The 16,410-nt window shown below is 41.1% G+C and overlaps 1 protein-coding gene across 1 annotated transcript in view; it reads left to right on the top strand.

Annotated features, from left to right (window-relative positions):
* The window catches only part of LOC124778030 (glucose-induced degradation protein 4 homolog), an 89,818-nt gene that overhangs the window by 58,305 nt on the left and 15,103 nt on the right, over positions 1 to 16,410 (top strand). Inside the window, exon 3 of the mRNA XM_047253611.1 lies at positions 10,655 to 10,887. Coding sequence (XP_047109567.1) covers positions 10,655 to 10,887 — 233 coding nt within the window. The remainder of the gene's footprint in view (positions 1 to 10,654; positions 10,888 to 16,410) is intronic.

Genomic DNA, 16,410 nt, shown 5'->3' with positions numbered 1-16,410 from the left:
AGTACAAAGATTATTGTGTACGTTGCTGCTGACAAATCTCAGGTAGTGACAGTTCTTGATCACATCTGACATAACTGTCCTATTATAGTGTAAACAGGAACAGACAGTCAAAGACTCTATATTACATGTCCCTTTCTTATTTCCAGGATCATATTTATAAATCAATCATGATATGCATTCATAGTGCATGTAAAATACCATCTGGACAATTGATACATGAAGGCAGAATATACAAAAGGTATAAAATTGCAAAATAATCAAACATATCATGTGAAATTTTGTATTCAGGGTGAATCCTCTAAAACTTGCATCACACTTCGCAGAAATGGAAAGTGCTATTGATGTGTGGTTCTCACAGAATGGATTGGTAGTCAGGGGCTCATATTGTTAGCCAATCAACAGATTGTAATAATATTTAGAAAGCTAGCTCTCTCTCTCTCTCTCTCTCTCTCTCTCTCTCTCTCTCTCTCTCTCTCTGTGGACACACTTTGGTGCAGAGCGACTGGTGCAGAAATAAGTCATTGCATATCATCACATGTAATTGGTATGTCGTTGTAGACAGTGTCTTTCAGCTCCCATCACAGAAAAGAAGTCTGCAGGTGTCAAATCAGGGAATGGGCTGGATAAGGTACAGGTCCTCTGCATCCAATCCAGCTATTTGGAAATAATTGGTAAAGAAAATTTGTAGCACTTCATGCATTATGGGCTAGACAGCCATCATGTTGGTACCACAAGTTCCTCCTAGTCTGCAAAGGAACATCTAGCATCCACGGAAGATGATCTGTTAGGAGACTGTGATACTTGTGCATGTTCAGTGGCCCATCTATGAAAAACAGGCCTATGAGCTCATGCTTCACTATGCCGTACCACATGTTTACACTCAAAGGATGCTGACTTTTCACCTGAAGAAGCCAACAGGGCTTGTCAACAGACTAATAGTGCATGTTTCAGCAGTTTGCCTGTCCATAATTGGTAAATGTGGCTCCACCACTAAAAAAGATACACAATACAGGGTGATTCAAAAAGAATACCACAACTTTAGGAATTTAAAACTCTGCAACGACAAAAGGCAGAGCTAAGCACTATCTGTTGGCGAATTCAGGGAGCTATAAAGTTTCATTTAGTTGTACATTTGTTCCCTTGAGGCGCTGTTGACTAGGCGTCAGCGTCAGTTGATGCTAAGATGGCGACCGCTCAACAGAAAGCTTTTTGTGTTATTGAGTACGGCAGAAGTGAATCGACGACAGTTGTTCAGCGTGTTTATACCAACGTTTAATACACCACCTATCAGGAGGTTTAACACCATACTTCGTTCAAAATGCACGCATCCAGCAAGCATTTGTTCGCAGCCCGTGACAGAGCACTTCATCACTGGCCTCCAAGAAGCCCTGATCTTACCCCCTGCGATTTTTTCTTATGGGGGTATGTTAAGGATATGGTGTTTCGGCCACCTCTCCCAGCCACCATTGATGATTTGAAACGAGAAATAACAGCAGCTATCCAAACTGTTACGCCTGATATGCTACAGAGAGTGTGGAACGAGTTGGAGTATCGGGTTGATATTGCTCGTGTGTCTGGAGGGGGCCATATTGAACATCTCTGAACTTGTTTTTGAGTGAAAAAAAAAACCTTTTTAAATACTCTTTGTAATGATGTATAACAGAAGGTTATATTATGTTTCTTTCATTAAATACACATTTTTAAAGATTTGGTATTCTTTTTGAGTCACCCTGTATGTCTGGACTATCCTGTCTTAATAACCACATACAAAAGTTAAAACGATTCTTATCACTTCCACGCTGCTCTTGGAGAGAGGTGATAGGTATGGAACCTGTTTCGATGAAGCATGCAGAGGACTCTTACCGAACTTATGCCAGTTTCTCATGTGATTGTTTTCTTCTGTTACCTTGTATAGCTGTTGAACTACCACTTCCACATAACTGGTTGAAGAGGTTGATAAAAATTGTCAAGATGGTGGAAATCTGTTGGGGCATTTTGCAGCATTCACCATACAAGAACAAACTGCATTCTTCCTACACACTCCATACGCTATGAGCATGTCGACTTTATCTGCATTGATAAATTCCTTCATCCACTCACGACCTACTGGTTGGATTCTCACACACCGACTGACTACCAAGTCACAAGGCACTCAAAGAGCACACAAACACACTGTAAGCAAGAATAACGCCATTCTACCTAATAATTAAACAGGGTAAATGGCGCAAACAAGTGTCATTATAGAAACTTTCCAAAAAACAACTTTTCGAAATACAAGGTCTCGCAAACGACTCTCAGTAGAATATTGTAACAGACACCTCTGACATTCTGATTTAGTCAACTTTTAGTTTGTCAGTGTCAATAGGCATTGCTACATTTGAAAATGTGTATGTCTGCATAAAAAATACACTTTTCAAGTATTATTACAACCTGTTGTGTGGCTAACAATACGAGCCTCCAATTACCAGTCCATTCTGTGAATACTGCACATGTGTAACACTTCCCATTTGCAAAATATTTGAGGTGCAAGTTTTAGGTGTTTCACCCCGTATACATCTTATTCCATAACTCTGTTCGTTCATTAATTATATTGTCCAATTGTTTCGTTGTATGGGTGTATATTTCAATTTCTTCTAGAATGTTCAATAATCTGCCTCTTCTACCATTCTTCAGAAAGCGGAAAATAGGAGACGTTTAAATTATCTAAAAGAAATAGATGTATGCATCCATATGACAAAACAACTGGACAACACACTTAATGAACAAACAGTTATGGAATAACATAATTGCATAGATAAAAAAATCTGGACAGCAGCAGGAGAACACACATATATATATATATATAAGGTTTTGCTTACAGAGCAGTTTGCTCCTTCTTCCAGCAGAAAGGAGGAAGGAAAAGGAACTGGAGAGGTATAGGAAAAGGGGTAGAGTTCAGAAGTCACCCAGAACCTCGGAACAGGGCAGACTTACCAGATGGGATGAGAAGGAAAGGCTGATAGTTGGGACTGCACCAGATGAGATTTCAAAAACTGTGAGCTTGAAGGTGGATGACGGGCAATATGCAAGACAGAGATTACTGCTAAAACATCATGTACAAGTTAATAAGAGTGAAAGGCTACATGCATTGTATGTAACAGAGGTGCGAGGCGTACTGCAAAAAATAGACAGGTCAGAAAATGAAAGATGTTGAAAACTAAAATGGAGTGAAGAAAATGGTAGTTACTGTGCAGAAATGCTGAGACAGAAGAAATTACTGGAAATTAAGGCCAGTTGAGTGGTGAGAACCAAGAACATCTTGTAGTACTACTGCCTATCTGCAGAGCTCCAAGAAACTGGTGTCTGGGGGAAGAATCCAGATAGCACAGGTGGTGAAGCAGGCACAGAGGTCAAGACTGTCATGTTGTAGAGCATGCTCCGCAACAGTGTATTGTGTGTTGCTGGTGTACGCCCTTCGCTTAAGCCCATTCGTTCTAACCTGCAACTTGGTGGTAGTCGTGCCAATGTAAAAGGCCAAACAGTGTGCACATAACAGCTGGTATACGACACGTTATTTCACTGGTGCTCTTCCTTATATAGTATATGTTTTGTCAGTTACAGGACTAGTATTGGTGGTGGTTGGAGGGTGTATAGGGTAAGTCTTGTTGTGGGGACAGTTATGGGAGTGGGAGCCATAAGATAGGGAGATGCATTCAGAAGCAGCATAGGGTCTGACAAGGATATTGTGCAAATTGGCAGGGCAACGAAAAGTTATTCTAGGTGCGGCGGGCAAAATAACAAACAGAATGGATCTCATTTCAGAGCATGATTTTAGGAAGTCATGCCCTCGTCATAGTGGGTGATTAATACATTCAAGACCAGGATAATATTGAGTGACAAGTTATGTGCTCCAAAGTTGTTGTTGTTTTTTAGGTATCAGCAGTGCCAAGATTGGATGGGATGGCTGGGGAAATGTGCATTTGGACTAGGGTAATTAAATGCAGTGAAGGCTGAGGTGAGAATGGTGGTGTATTGCTGCGAAGTGTCTGCATTCAAACAAATTTCCCTGCCTTGAAGGCCAAGGCTGTATGAGAAAAAAATGTTTGTCATGGAAAGGATGACAATTGTCAGAATGTAAGTACTGTTCGTTAGTGGGTTTAATGTGGACAGAAGTGTGTAACTGACCTTCGGAAGGATGAGATCGACATCAAGGAAAGTGGCATGGGATTTGGAGTAGGACCATGTGAAATTTAATTTGAGAAGGTATTTGGAGATCAGTTGTCATCAATGTATCTAAACCAAACCAGCGGCTGAACGCTTAAGACTCCCAGGAAAGCACCCTCCAAGCGATGCATGGAAAGGTTGGCATAGGAAGGAGTCGTCCTGGTTCCCATGGTTGTACCCCTGATCTGTTATGTATCTGCCCCTCAAAAGTGAAATAGTTGTTAGTACTCATAAAGTTGATTAAGGTGAGCAGGAACGATGTCGTAGATTTGAAATCAGTTTTGTGCTGACTGAGGAAATGTTCCACAGCAGACTGAACATGTTTGACAGGCATGTTGGTACAGAGGGAGGTGGTGACAAGCAAGGTGTATGGTGGGAGTGGGATGGGCACTGGATTTCAGTCAGTCAAGAAAATGATTGGTGTCTTTAATATAGAAGGAGAGTCTTTGTACTATGGGTTGCAAGTGCTGATCAACTAAGCCAGACATACGTTCTTTCATTTCCTGACCTGTCTGTTTATTGCTGTCAGCTTCCTACCTCTGTTACATACAATGCACTTAGCTTTTCATTCTTATTAAATTGTGCATAGTGTTTTAGTAGTAATCTGTCTTGCGTATTACCCCTCTTCCACCTTTAAGCTCTCAGGTTTTCAAACCTCATCCAGTGCAGTCCCCAACAACCAATCTTCCCTTCTCATTCCATCCAGTAAGTGTCCCCTGACCCCCAGAGGTCTGGGTGATTTTTACTGAACTCTACCCCTTTCTAAATCTCTCCAGTTCCTTTCCCTTCACTGCTCTTCCTTCCCTTTCAACCCTTCCACTCGAAGGAGGAGCCAGTGGTTCCAAAAGTTTGCATTAGTAAAACCTTTTTTATATGTGCATTCTTCTGCCTTCACTTGTAAAATAGATTTCTTATCTATCCAGTTATCACACACACGAGCAAGCACACCCCATGCACACAACCGCCAACTCCAGCATCCCAGGCCAGAATGGCACCATCACTTGGGCTGCAAGCAGCAATTGGTGAAGGGGAAGGGATAGTAGTAGTGTACGGGTGGTGGGAGAGACAAACACTGTCTGACGGAGTGTGCAGGGACAAGAAAACCAACAGGTGCAACGTCAGGAGGTTGTGGAGGAGGGAGGTGGGAAGAAAAAGGAGAAAAGTTGGGAAAGATGGTCAGATGCTTTGGCAGAGGGCAACAAATAAACAGGGTGGGAGATGAGAATAGGGAGGAAATGATAGAACAGAGGGGGTGGAGACTGTGGGGATAGTATAGGCTGGGATAATTACAAAAGTGGAGAATGTGTTTCAAGGATAATTCCCGTCTGTGCAGTTCAGAAAAGCAGGTGGTGGCAGGAAGAATCCAGGACACTTGGGTACTGAAGCAGCCACTGAAATAAAGTGTGTTACATTCAGCTTCGTGTTGTGCCACAGGGTTGTCTACTTCGCTCTTGGCCACAGTTTGGTGGTGGCAATTCATCCTATTGGACAGCTGGTTGGTAGTCATATCAATACAAGAAGCTGTGTAATAATTGCTGCAGAGCTGGTAAATAATGTGGATAAACCTGTGACAAGAATGAAATAGAAAGTGCTGGATGGGTGGATTGGGCAGATCTAGCACCTGCGTCTTCCACAGGGATATGATCATTGTGGCGAGGTGTTGTGATTGGAAATGGCATAGGGATGGACTGGAATGTTGTGGAGGATGTCCCTCATTTCAGGGCATAATGGTAGGTAATCAAAGCCCTGGCGAAGGGAGTGGTTTACTTGTTCCAGTCTGGGTTGGGATTGGGTCACACAGGGGACAGTCGGTGTGACTGTTTCTTCGGGATAGTGGGCGGATTCGGGGTGTGAATGGAAATGGAACGGGAGATCTGTTTGTGGACTAGGTCTGGAGACAGTGCTTGTCTGTGAAGGCCGTGGTGAGACTCTCAGCATACTGAGCAAGGGAGTTTCTGTCACTGCCGATATGCTGCCCTCGGGTGGCAATGCTGTATGGGAATGATTTTTTTTGTGTGTGTGTGTGTGTGTGTGTGTGTGTGTGTGTGTGTGTAAGGGATGACAGCTGTTGAAATGCAGGTAGTGTTGGTGATTGGTGTGTTTAATGTGGACAGAGGTGCAGATGGAGAAATCAAAGAGGTGGTGGTCAATGTCTATAAGGTGGCATGCTAGGTTGAGGAGGACCATATGAAGTGGACGGGAGAGATGGTGTTGATATTGTGAAGGAATGAAGACAGGATGTCTTGGCCCTGAGACCTGATTAGGGGTTTGGTGTTAGGGAAGGCTAGGAAGGTCTCATCTAGATGGCCCATAAAAAGGTAGATGTAGGAGGGTGCCAACCCTGTGCTGCAGGTTTGTTTACATACTTTCCATTCAATGGAGTAGTAGTTGTGGGTTAAGATAAAGTAGTAAGGTGTATGAGGAATGAGGTAGTGGGTTTGGAGTTTGAAGGGTGCTGGGAACGGTAGTGTTCAGTAGCGGTAAGACAATGGGCATAAGGAATTTCATGTATAGGCAAGTGGAGTCAACAGTGACAAGTAGAGATATAGTCTAATGTTTTGACGACTTATAAAGTGTGAGTGTGGGTCTGGGTTATACTGATTTACTTCCCCAAACTACATTCCACTTCTTTATGAGATGACTTAATTGGAGTTCGCAGCCACCCTTCTTTACTGGATAGCTGGCTACTGGAAACTGTCTTGACTTCTTCTCCACCGAATAACACTAGGTACAGAAACTTCCAAGCTTCTTTCTACTAGTGAAATAAGTAGCCATAAAAGCTTTACGTTTCGTCAATCAATGATTTGTCTTTCAAGCACAACAAAAATTCTCACTTTCAGCATAATTTAGAACTTTGGTAAGTCTCTCGTACGGTCATATGTTAGAAACAAATTGATTAACATTCGAAAGAAAGTCTGCTTAGAGACCTTGACTTTCAGAAAAGGAGATTGAAAAAATGTCGTGTCTCTAACAAGGCTGAGTCAAGCGTCTATATGAGTACTTTTTCAACTGTTCTTGTTTCACATAGCAATAGTCAGTGACACAATAAGCACAAAGTGGCGCAGAGATTCCATGGTTCTTCCATACACACTCACTAACGCATTTATGGATTGCCCGACAGGTACTTGTCAGTGCTGTTCGACCGTCGCATCTACTTTCTTTCTGCGACTGATTTTAAACCTGCAGACACAAACATGTGATACGCAGTGGGTAGGATTTTACCATTCCACACTTGTATCTAGAATATCGTGTGTTTGAGACTGTAGAAGGCTGTGTGGTTCTAGAATTTACGCTGAAATTCTCAAATCACAACAGGAGGTTAAGGGGATGGGGATGGCGGAGATTCGATGAAGGAAGTGGTTGGTGTCTTTAATGTGGGAAGCTAGAGTACAGGCAGTTGGTTGGAGATGTTGCTCAATGAGGACCAAAATTCTTTCAGTAGGGGCACAGTAAGCAGCTACAATGGGGCATCCAGGATCATTTGAATTTGTGGATTGTGGGGAGCATGTAGAAGGTCGATGTGCGGGATGTCATAGGGGTGAGGTAGGAAATGGATGCAGGGGAGATGTTCTGGGAAGGGCCTAGGACTTTAAGCAGTGATTGAAGGTTGTGCTGGACTCCTGGGATGCAGCCACTCTGGCAGAGTTTATAGGTGGGAGAGTCGGATAAATGGCAGGTAGTTTCTTTGTCACTTAGTACCACCCTGGACTGGAACAACTAAACCACTTCCTTTGCCAGGGTTTTGTTCACCTATCAACACGCCTGAAATGAGGGGCATCCTACCCGAGATACTTCCCACCCCTCCTGAAGCGATGTTTCCATCGCTCACCCAACCTCCACAACATCCTAGTCCATACGTATGCCCCTCCCAGTCGCAACCCCTTGCCACAAGGATCACATCCCTGTGGAAGACCCACGCGCAAAATCTGCCCAATCCACCCACACAGCACTTCATACTGAAGTCCTGTCACAGGTTTATCCTACCCCATCAGAGGCCTGGCCAACTGTGAAAGCAGCCATGTCATTTAGCAGCTCTGCTGCAATCATTGCACAGCTTTTTATATTGGTATGACTACCAACCAGCTGTCTACCAGGATGAACAGCCACTGCCAAACTGTGGCCAAGAGCAAAGTGACCCACTCTGTGGCACAACATGCAGCTGAACATAACACACTTGATTTCAATGGCTGCTGCACTACTTGAGCCGTCTGGATCCTTCCTTCCACCACCACCGTTTCTGAACTGTGCAGATAGGAGTTATCCTTACTACCCATTCTCTGCTCCCATAATTATCCCAGCCTCAACCTACTGTAACATACTGTCCCGATGCCCACTAACTAACAGTTTCCACCCCTCCTTTGTGCTATCAACTCTCCATTCTCATTTGCCGCCCTCTGTCAATGCATCTGCCCATCTTTCCCCACTCCTCTCCTTTCTCTCTCTCTCTCTCCCCCCCCCCCCCCCCCCCCACCCACCCACCCACCTCCTTGCTCCACGACCTCCTAATGCTGCACCTGTTGCACACTCCACCGGACAAAATTTGTCTCTCTCCCCACCAGTACACTTCTATCTCTTCCCCTTCCCTGCCCCCTCCAAATGCTACTTGCATCCTACGTGATAGTTACATTCTGGTCTGAGATGCTGTAGTAGGCAGTCATGTGTACATGAGATGTGCTTGCACCCCTGTGTGTGTCAGGTAATATTGAGTCTTTGACCTGCCAGTTTCAAGTTTACATTATAATATGACAGTTATGTTGGATGTGATCGAGAAGTGTCACTACCTAAGATTTGACAGGAGTAACAAATACGACAACCTGTATACCGTAGATTTGATGTGATATTGTATGAACTGACACCCATGTCATTGCTCTATAGATACATAATGTGAATAGACTTATCTCTCTGCTATTATATATACATTGTCATTTTGTAGAAATTGATGGGCCTACAGCTTTTTATCCTAGAAAAAGAACACAAACAGCTGCATTTCTTCCTAAAAAATTTTATTAAGTAAGCAGCAAGATTCAGCCCTTCATTAGGGTCCCCTCCAGACCTCTATGCTAAAAGGAATGGAGACATCCTAATTTTGGAGCACGTAGAACATGTACCCCATATATTGAACTGAATACCGTGGGCTTCTATTTATGCGATATATACATTTCAAACGCATGACAACAACTATCTCAAGATTTTCTCCATTAATTTTTGCATAGGGGCCTGAAAGTTATGTAAATGAAGCATCAAAACTGGTTGCATAAATAATAAAGTTTTTAGGAAGAATTATGGCTGCTGGTATCAGGTTTGTAAGAGTTTTTGATCAGGTGCAGTCCTACATCCACATCTATATGATGGATCTGCAAAAACTAAGTGCAGCTGTTTTGTTGTGTGTCAGGTACAACCTAGACAATAAGTTACGCACCTGAATACTGGGTTGGCAAATAAACATTTCAAGTGCAGATTATGGTGCTTTGAAGATGTGCTTTAATGGAACCTTTACCCTTGATAGTTGTAGGCTACATGTTAAGTAAAAGCTCAATGTGATCACTGACATTTTATCTGTAAAATGCATCATAAAACTCAAGTCTCTCCATAATGGAATGTTCAACAGAAACGGAAAGTGCTTTAAGCTTCGTATCATACACACCTCTGTAAAAGTCTTCTAAGCAGAGAAGTTAGTGTGAAATGTGTTAAGAAATTTATAAGTAGTTAAGTTTGCACTGAAAAAGCCGGTAGTAGAGAGAGTAGCAGTGAAAGCAGACAACACATGTGAAAAGAATTATTGCTGATGTTGTGTGTCTGATGGTTTGCAAAGGTAAAAAGGTTTGTTTAATGTTGACATAGATATGGCATAGTGTCAAACTAGTTTAATGATGGCTATTAGCTTTTAAAGTTTGGGTGGGGGGGGGGGTGGGGGGGGGGGGGGGGCGCCTTGAATGTCCTCAGTTGTTGTGTGAAGAATTCATTATCATCAGTCACTAAGGTTCCTCTTTGCTGACAGATTGTTGATCAATGCTGTTAAAAAAATTTGGCACTCAATGCAGTTGTAATGGAATGCAGGAATATCCATTGTTGATATTGTTCACCTTGAATGGAGAATTCTTGTAGCTTGCGTTGTTACATAACCCTACAGGTCGTATAACATTTAACTTTGCTTGAAAACAGTGAATACCGTAACTGAAATGCAATCAAGTGATGAAAATGAATGGTGCATTGAACAAAGTTTCTAGTAATGAAATGATTTTGCAGCAGTAATGTATTTTGCTGCTTCCAGGTGCTTAAATAATAGTCTGTACACCAACATTAGAGTATAAATTAGTATTATGATAGGCCTTTCAACTTTTTAAATGATAATTCTTTATATTAAGATGTTATTCTGCCTTTCAAGCATTTGGTAATCTAAGCTATTATTAGTGTTTCCCTGTGAGTTACAGCTTTTTGTTTTTCTTTCCAGAGTAAATTTGGATCATTTTACCAGTATGCAAAAACATTCAACTCGGATACTTTCGATTATGAAGCCTTGAAGTCAACTGACTTTGTTTTTATGAGGTGGAAAGAACACTTTCTCGTGCCTGACCATACTATCAAGGATATAAATGGTGCTTCATTTGCTGGCTTTTATTACATCTGTTTCCAAAAATCTGCTGCTACAATTGATGGCTATTATTATCACAGGAGCTCAGAATGGTAGGAATACCTTTAGTCTTGATATAAATTTCCCATTCTAATTATTAATATTTAATGCTGTGTGTACTTTTTATGAACTTTTTTATTGAAAATAAAATTGATCATGTAAAAGAATACCATGGAGTAGCTGCTCATCTTGTTAAATACCAAGACAGATTTTTAGTATCAAATTTGAACATACTTGTTTTTGCAGTCCTAAGTTACTGTTGCTCGTTTGCCACTTACTGTTTGAAGTGATCGCAAAAAAATTTAAAATCTTAAATTGAAAACATAAGAGCAAGTTTTTAAATAAGAACTATTTTGTGAGCTAAGAAGTGATAATGTATTGGCTACATTGTGAATGTGAAAGTTATTTCTCATATTCCTGTCCTTAAATTTCCTCAAAATGTGAATTCCAACAAAGATCTTTGCCTTTTGGGAGAATGCTCTTACCAACGGATAAAAGATGTTTAAGTGAAAAGAGTAGTGAAATGTAATATCTTCTCCAAACACACCAAAACAAACCTTCAAACATATTGCACACCGTGGGAAAATAGCTCACGAACACAGCCATGATATACACCCAGACCCAGATAAATATTTTACCAGGTGCTCCATCAACTCAGTAATGTGAGGAAATTAGATATGTTAATGGTATTGTACTAGATATTGCAATGGAAGGGAAGCATCATTATACCAGAATTTGAAATCTGGCAAAAAAACCACAGTAGGGACTGTTATCAACCAGTTAGCGTAATGGCAACTCTGTGCAAACTTCAGGAACAAATTGTTAATATACAAGTTTGCTAGGAGTTGGAATCTAAATATTTTTGCTGTGACCATTTCAGTGCAAATTCAGATGGGCCAGATCTACTATTGATCTTTTAAGGAATGGGGAATTTTCCATCAGAAATGCCTTTATGCATCTTAATCACATTACCACAGGATACTTGGGATTACAAAAGGTTAATGACACTACAAGAGAGACACTATACCCTAGCCACATGCCACATATGAAGTTATCGTAGCAACTTGCCTATTATTATTATTATTATTATTATTATTATTATTATTATTATTAGAGTATCATGGGAGGCTGATTTAAGTATCGTAATAAATGGAATTGTGACCACCATAGGACCTAATGTATCATCAGCATTGTATGTTGGTGATGTTTGCCTCTAGTATAGCTCTGCATCATTCTGCCCACTGAATGTCATCTATAAATGACTTAATATAGATATGGAGTAAAAATCATGGGTGAAATCCCAGTTTATGCAGTTATGTTAGCTAAAGTCTGTTGATAGACAACACAAATTATGCCAAAATCATCTGCCATTATCAGTTGCTGACCATGCCTGTTTGTCTCACTGATGAACTAAATACACTTGAGTTCCTTGGAAGCCTCAATCGTTGTCATCATCTTCATCTTCTTGGGCTTACTCCTTAGCAGTGAGCTGATGTGAGTATGACTCAACTGAAGACTGCTTGGTTGCAGAAATTTAACTTGATATAGATTGCACTCTTAAATTGTGATATAGTTCTGCATCGCTATAGAATATTTCAGAACAAATGAAAATTTGTGCCGGACCAGGACTCAAAACACGGATTTCTCCTTGTCGCAAGCAGCCACCCTAACACCGTCTATACAAGCATGCTTCCAGGAGTAACTGCTGCAGAACGTTCCATTCCTTACACTTCCTCTTTACCACGTTGTGTCCCAGTCCCTTGGTGGAGTGAGGCTTGCCGCGACACAATTCGCACTCTGACATGTGCTCTCTGCGTTTTTAACCATCATCCTACGATGGCAAACTGCATTCATTATAAACAGATGCGTTCTTCAGGATAGCAAAAGAGCTAGCTGGATTTCATTCACTAGTTCTGTTAACAGTTCCACCCTTTTCTCTGTCACGTGGGCCAACCTCCGACGGCTCTTTGGGACCAAGATCCATTCCCCAATTTCGAGCCTGACAGTAGCAGATGATGTCATTGTGGACCCTATTACTATCTCCAACACCTTGGGCCGCCATTTTGCGGAAGTTTCGAGCCCTTCCCACTATCACCCCGCCTTCCTCCATCGGAAACGAGCAGAGCAGGCTCAGGGGATACCCTTCTCTTCTCCGAATCGTGAGTGCTGCAATGCCGCCTTTACTATGTGGGAGCTAGATAATGCTCCAAGTTCATCCTGATCGTCTGCCCCAGCGCCGAACACTATCCACATTCAGATGTTGCAGCACCTTTCTCTCGCAGATAAGAACTTCGTGCTTAACACGTACGACCGCATCTGGACAGAGGGCACATTTCCCAGACACTGGTGTGAAGCCACCATCAAACCCATACCTAAGCCTGGTATGAACAAAAACGTTCCTTCTAGCTACTGCCCCTTCTCTCTTACCAGCTGTGTTTGCAAGGTGATGGAACATATGATTCATACCTGCCTGGTATGGTGGCTCGAGTCTCGCAATTTACTAACAAATCCATAGTGTGGATTTAGAGCGTGGCAGTCTGCAGTTGATCATCTCATTACTTCATCCATCTGTGTCATGAATGGTTTTCTGTGGAAATCCCAAACTGTGGCCATGTTCTTAGATTTGGAGAAGGCCTACGACACCTGCTGTAGAACTGGTATACTCTGTACTATTTACACGTGGGGCTTCTATGGCCGCCTGTCCTGTTTCCTTCAAGCATTTTTAAAAGACCAAATTTTCAAGGTGCGTTAATGCTTTGGATGACTGAAAGTGATAAAGTATGTGTGTAAACTCCAGCTTCTGTAACTGTACTACTTACTTGAGATTGTCAACCGACTTTCCTTTCTGGTTAATTTACTGCTGCAACCTCCTTTTCTCTTCTTCTTCTTCTTCCTCTTCTTCTTCTTCTTCCTCTTCCTCTTCTTCTTCTTCTTCTTCTTCTCCGAAGTATATTTACTAGGACCAGGAATTTCTCAAGACTCTTTCTACTTATAAAATAAGCATACATACGCAGTTTCTTTTTCTTCACTTCACGACGTATATTTGAACATCAAACTTTTACAAATCTCTGTCTCCACATAAATAAATACTAGCAAGTCAGTCTCTTCGCGTCTCCAAAGCGTAGAAACAAAGTAGATTTATATATAAGGTAAGGTTGGCTTGATAACCATGTCCGTTTTCAATATGAAACTGAATACATGTCTTGTCTGTTCTATGTCCAAAAACAGCATTAATAATATTTCAACTCGAAGTTACAGAAACAACACTGAATACATAAACATTCCTTGTTCTTTCACTACGGCTTCCATGGCGCAACCGGCCGTTTGACCGGCGCGTCTACAGTTGTCTCACAGTAAACTTCAAACCTGCACACACAGACAGGTGATGTGCAGTAAATAGGCACTCTCACACTTATATTTAAAATATCGTGTGTTCGGGACAGTAGAAGGCTGAGTGGTTCTAGAATTTACGCAGAAATTCTCAAGCACTACATATCTCCCGCCCCCGCCCCCCCCCCCCCCCCCCTCTCAGGTTGAACCTTCGATATTTTATACATAATCATTATGTACATTAATATCATGCGTAATATTTCACAAGCTACTGCTTGTTGTCTTTTTACTGATTTCTTACTCTACCTTGTTTTTATGTATATAAAAGCATTTATTTATGATTTCACTCCACATTATTATTACTTAGGAATTGTGAGGCCTCTTTCTTTAACTCCAATCGCAAACTTCAGGTGTTCATGACACTTGAGTACTTCATTCTTTATTCTAATTCTTTGCACTACTTCCTTAGTATGCAATAGTCTCATTATTTATAGACTGTAGTTTGGAGGAACTCTGGGCAAAATAAGTGTTGCTTTTGACGCTCGTAAACTTAACAAAAATGCGATAATGTTAGTGTTACATAGAATTCAAACTTACCAGAATAATCCTATATAACATTTGACTTCTGCCAAGATATTGTCCCCTCCTGCTAGGATCAGTACCTATACCTTACTTGTGAGTTGATAGTATGAGTGCAATTCCTCTTTCCATTCTGGTAGGTATGCCCCTTCATAAAACATCCCTGTTCATTAGGCTACAGGTCGTCCTATCTCCATGTAGGTACGCCTTCCCTATATATTTAGCAGATGCCGGGTATGCCCCCCTTATCCTTTCTGAGTAGGCCTCAAGGTTCATTATCCCCAGTATACATTACTATATATACTATAGTTAAGTATTTTCTGGTAAAGCTACAAATATAGTCTACACTTCGCATTCACTTCTTAATATCAACTCCCTCCTCTACTCATCATCTTCTATACCTGTAATAGATACCCTGTCTGGATGTACTATTCAGTAGATAATGTTTACTTAGGCAATACTAGTCCCACTATCCTAAAATTTGTCAGAATATTTGTTAGACTGACATTCCTTAATGACTATCATAATTAACTCCTCTTTGCCTTATGTTCTCTCATGCCTCTTTCTTATGTACATTCATTGTAGGATCATCATAGTTTATATTGGCGGTTCTCACATCTTTCTAATCTGTTACCTTATTGTCTGTGTATCTGTCTCTTTTTGTAAGTGTGTGGATGTGTGTTCATGTAAGCTGATTCTTCGGCCTTCTTATCGAAAGATAAGATGTAGGTTATTAGAAACCACAGAAAGTAGGAAGGACTTCTGCGATAGAAGTATGTGAATATGGAAAGACGGGAAAAAATAGATAGATCCTCAAATGAGAAGTAAGAAAGGAAACAAATAGAAATGGTTGCTAAGATCGAAGAGCAGAAAGAAGATAGCCCTAAAGACAGGAAACCCTTCCCACCTCCCCTTCCCTAGGATCCCTACCTCACAGGTACTAGTGTGAGAAGCCAGTGGAGGTTTAGTGTTAAATAATCTCCTCCAGAACAGACATTCCCACCTTCATTCTTGAGTTCACCGAAGGAAGTCTTAGCAGCTCTATGGAAACTGCAAATGGTGAAGAATCGGGCACACTTGATTGCGAGGGTTGTTTGAAAGGTATGATGTGGTGGGCATGTTGGTTTAGTCATGATTTATCTGTTTGTGTAAATCATACTTTCATCTACGATACCCACCCCTTTCAGACCTGATACAAACCTTCCAATCTACATAACATTTTATAAAAGGTGTAAAATATTCTAAGCAAAATAGAAAGTCTATCCACTATAGTATAATAATTATTTAAATTAGTCACATAATATCACGTTTTCCACAAAAATATTCCATTCAATTTATTTAGTCTAGAGATAACCTTTTATCTGTGATTCTCGTAAGCCAGTCCTTATGTTATAGTCATATCCAGTTTCCTAGGTAATCAGATTATAGGATAGTTTAAGAAATTGGAAATAGATGACAGAATAGTTTAAGATTTGAAGAGAATTTGGTGCAGGAAAACTATTTTGGAAAAGGGAAGAAAAAAAAACAACGAAAACAACTCGAGCCGACAGTTGTCACTCCGCCCGTTAACTCAGAATGTTAATGTCCCTGGGTTGATAGATGACTCCACCCGGATCCCATGGATCTGATATTAACTTTACTTGAGCAAGTGCAGACCAGTACTTCTC

Source organism: Schistocerca piceifrons, chromosome 2 (genome assembly GCF_021461385.2).
Source record: "Schistocerca piceifrons isolate TAMUIC-IGC-003096 chromosome 2, iqSchPice1.1, whole genome shotgun sequence".
In the NCBI taxonomy this organism is placed as follows: Eukaryota; Metazoa; Arthropoda; class Insecta; order Orthoptera; family Acrididae; genus Schistocerca; species Schistocerca piceifrons.
This window is presented reverse-complemented; position numbering and strand designations above follow the sequence as displayed.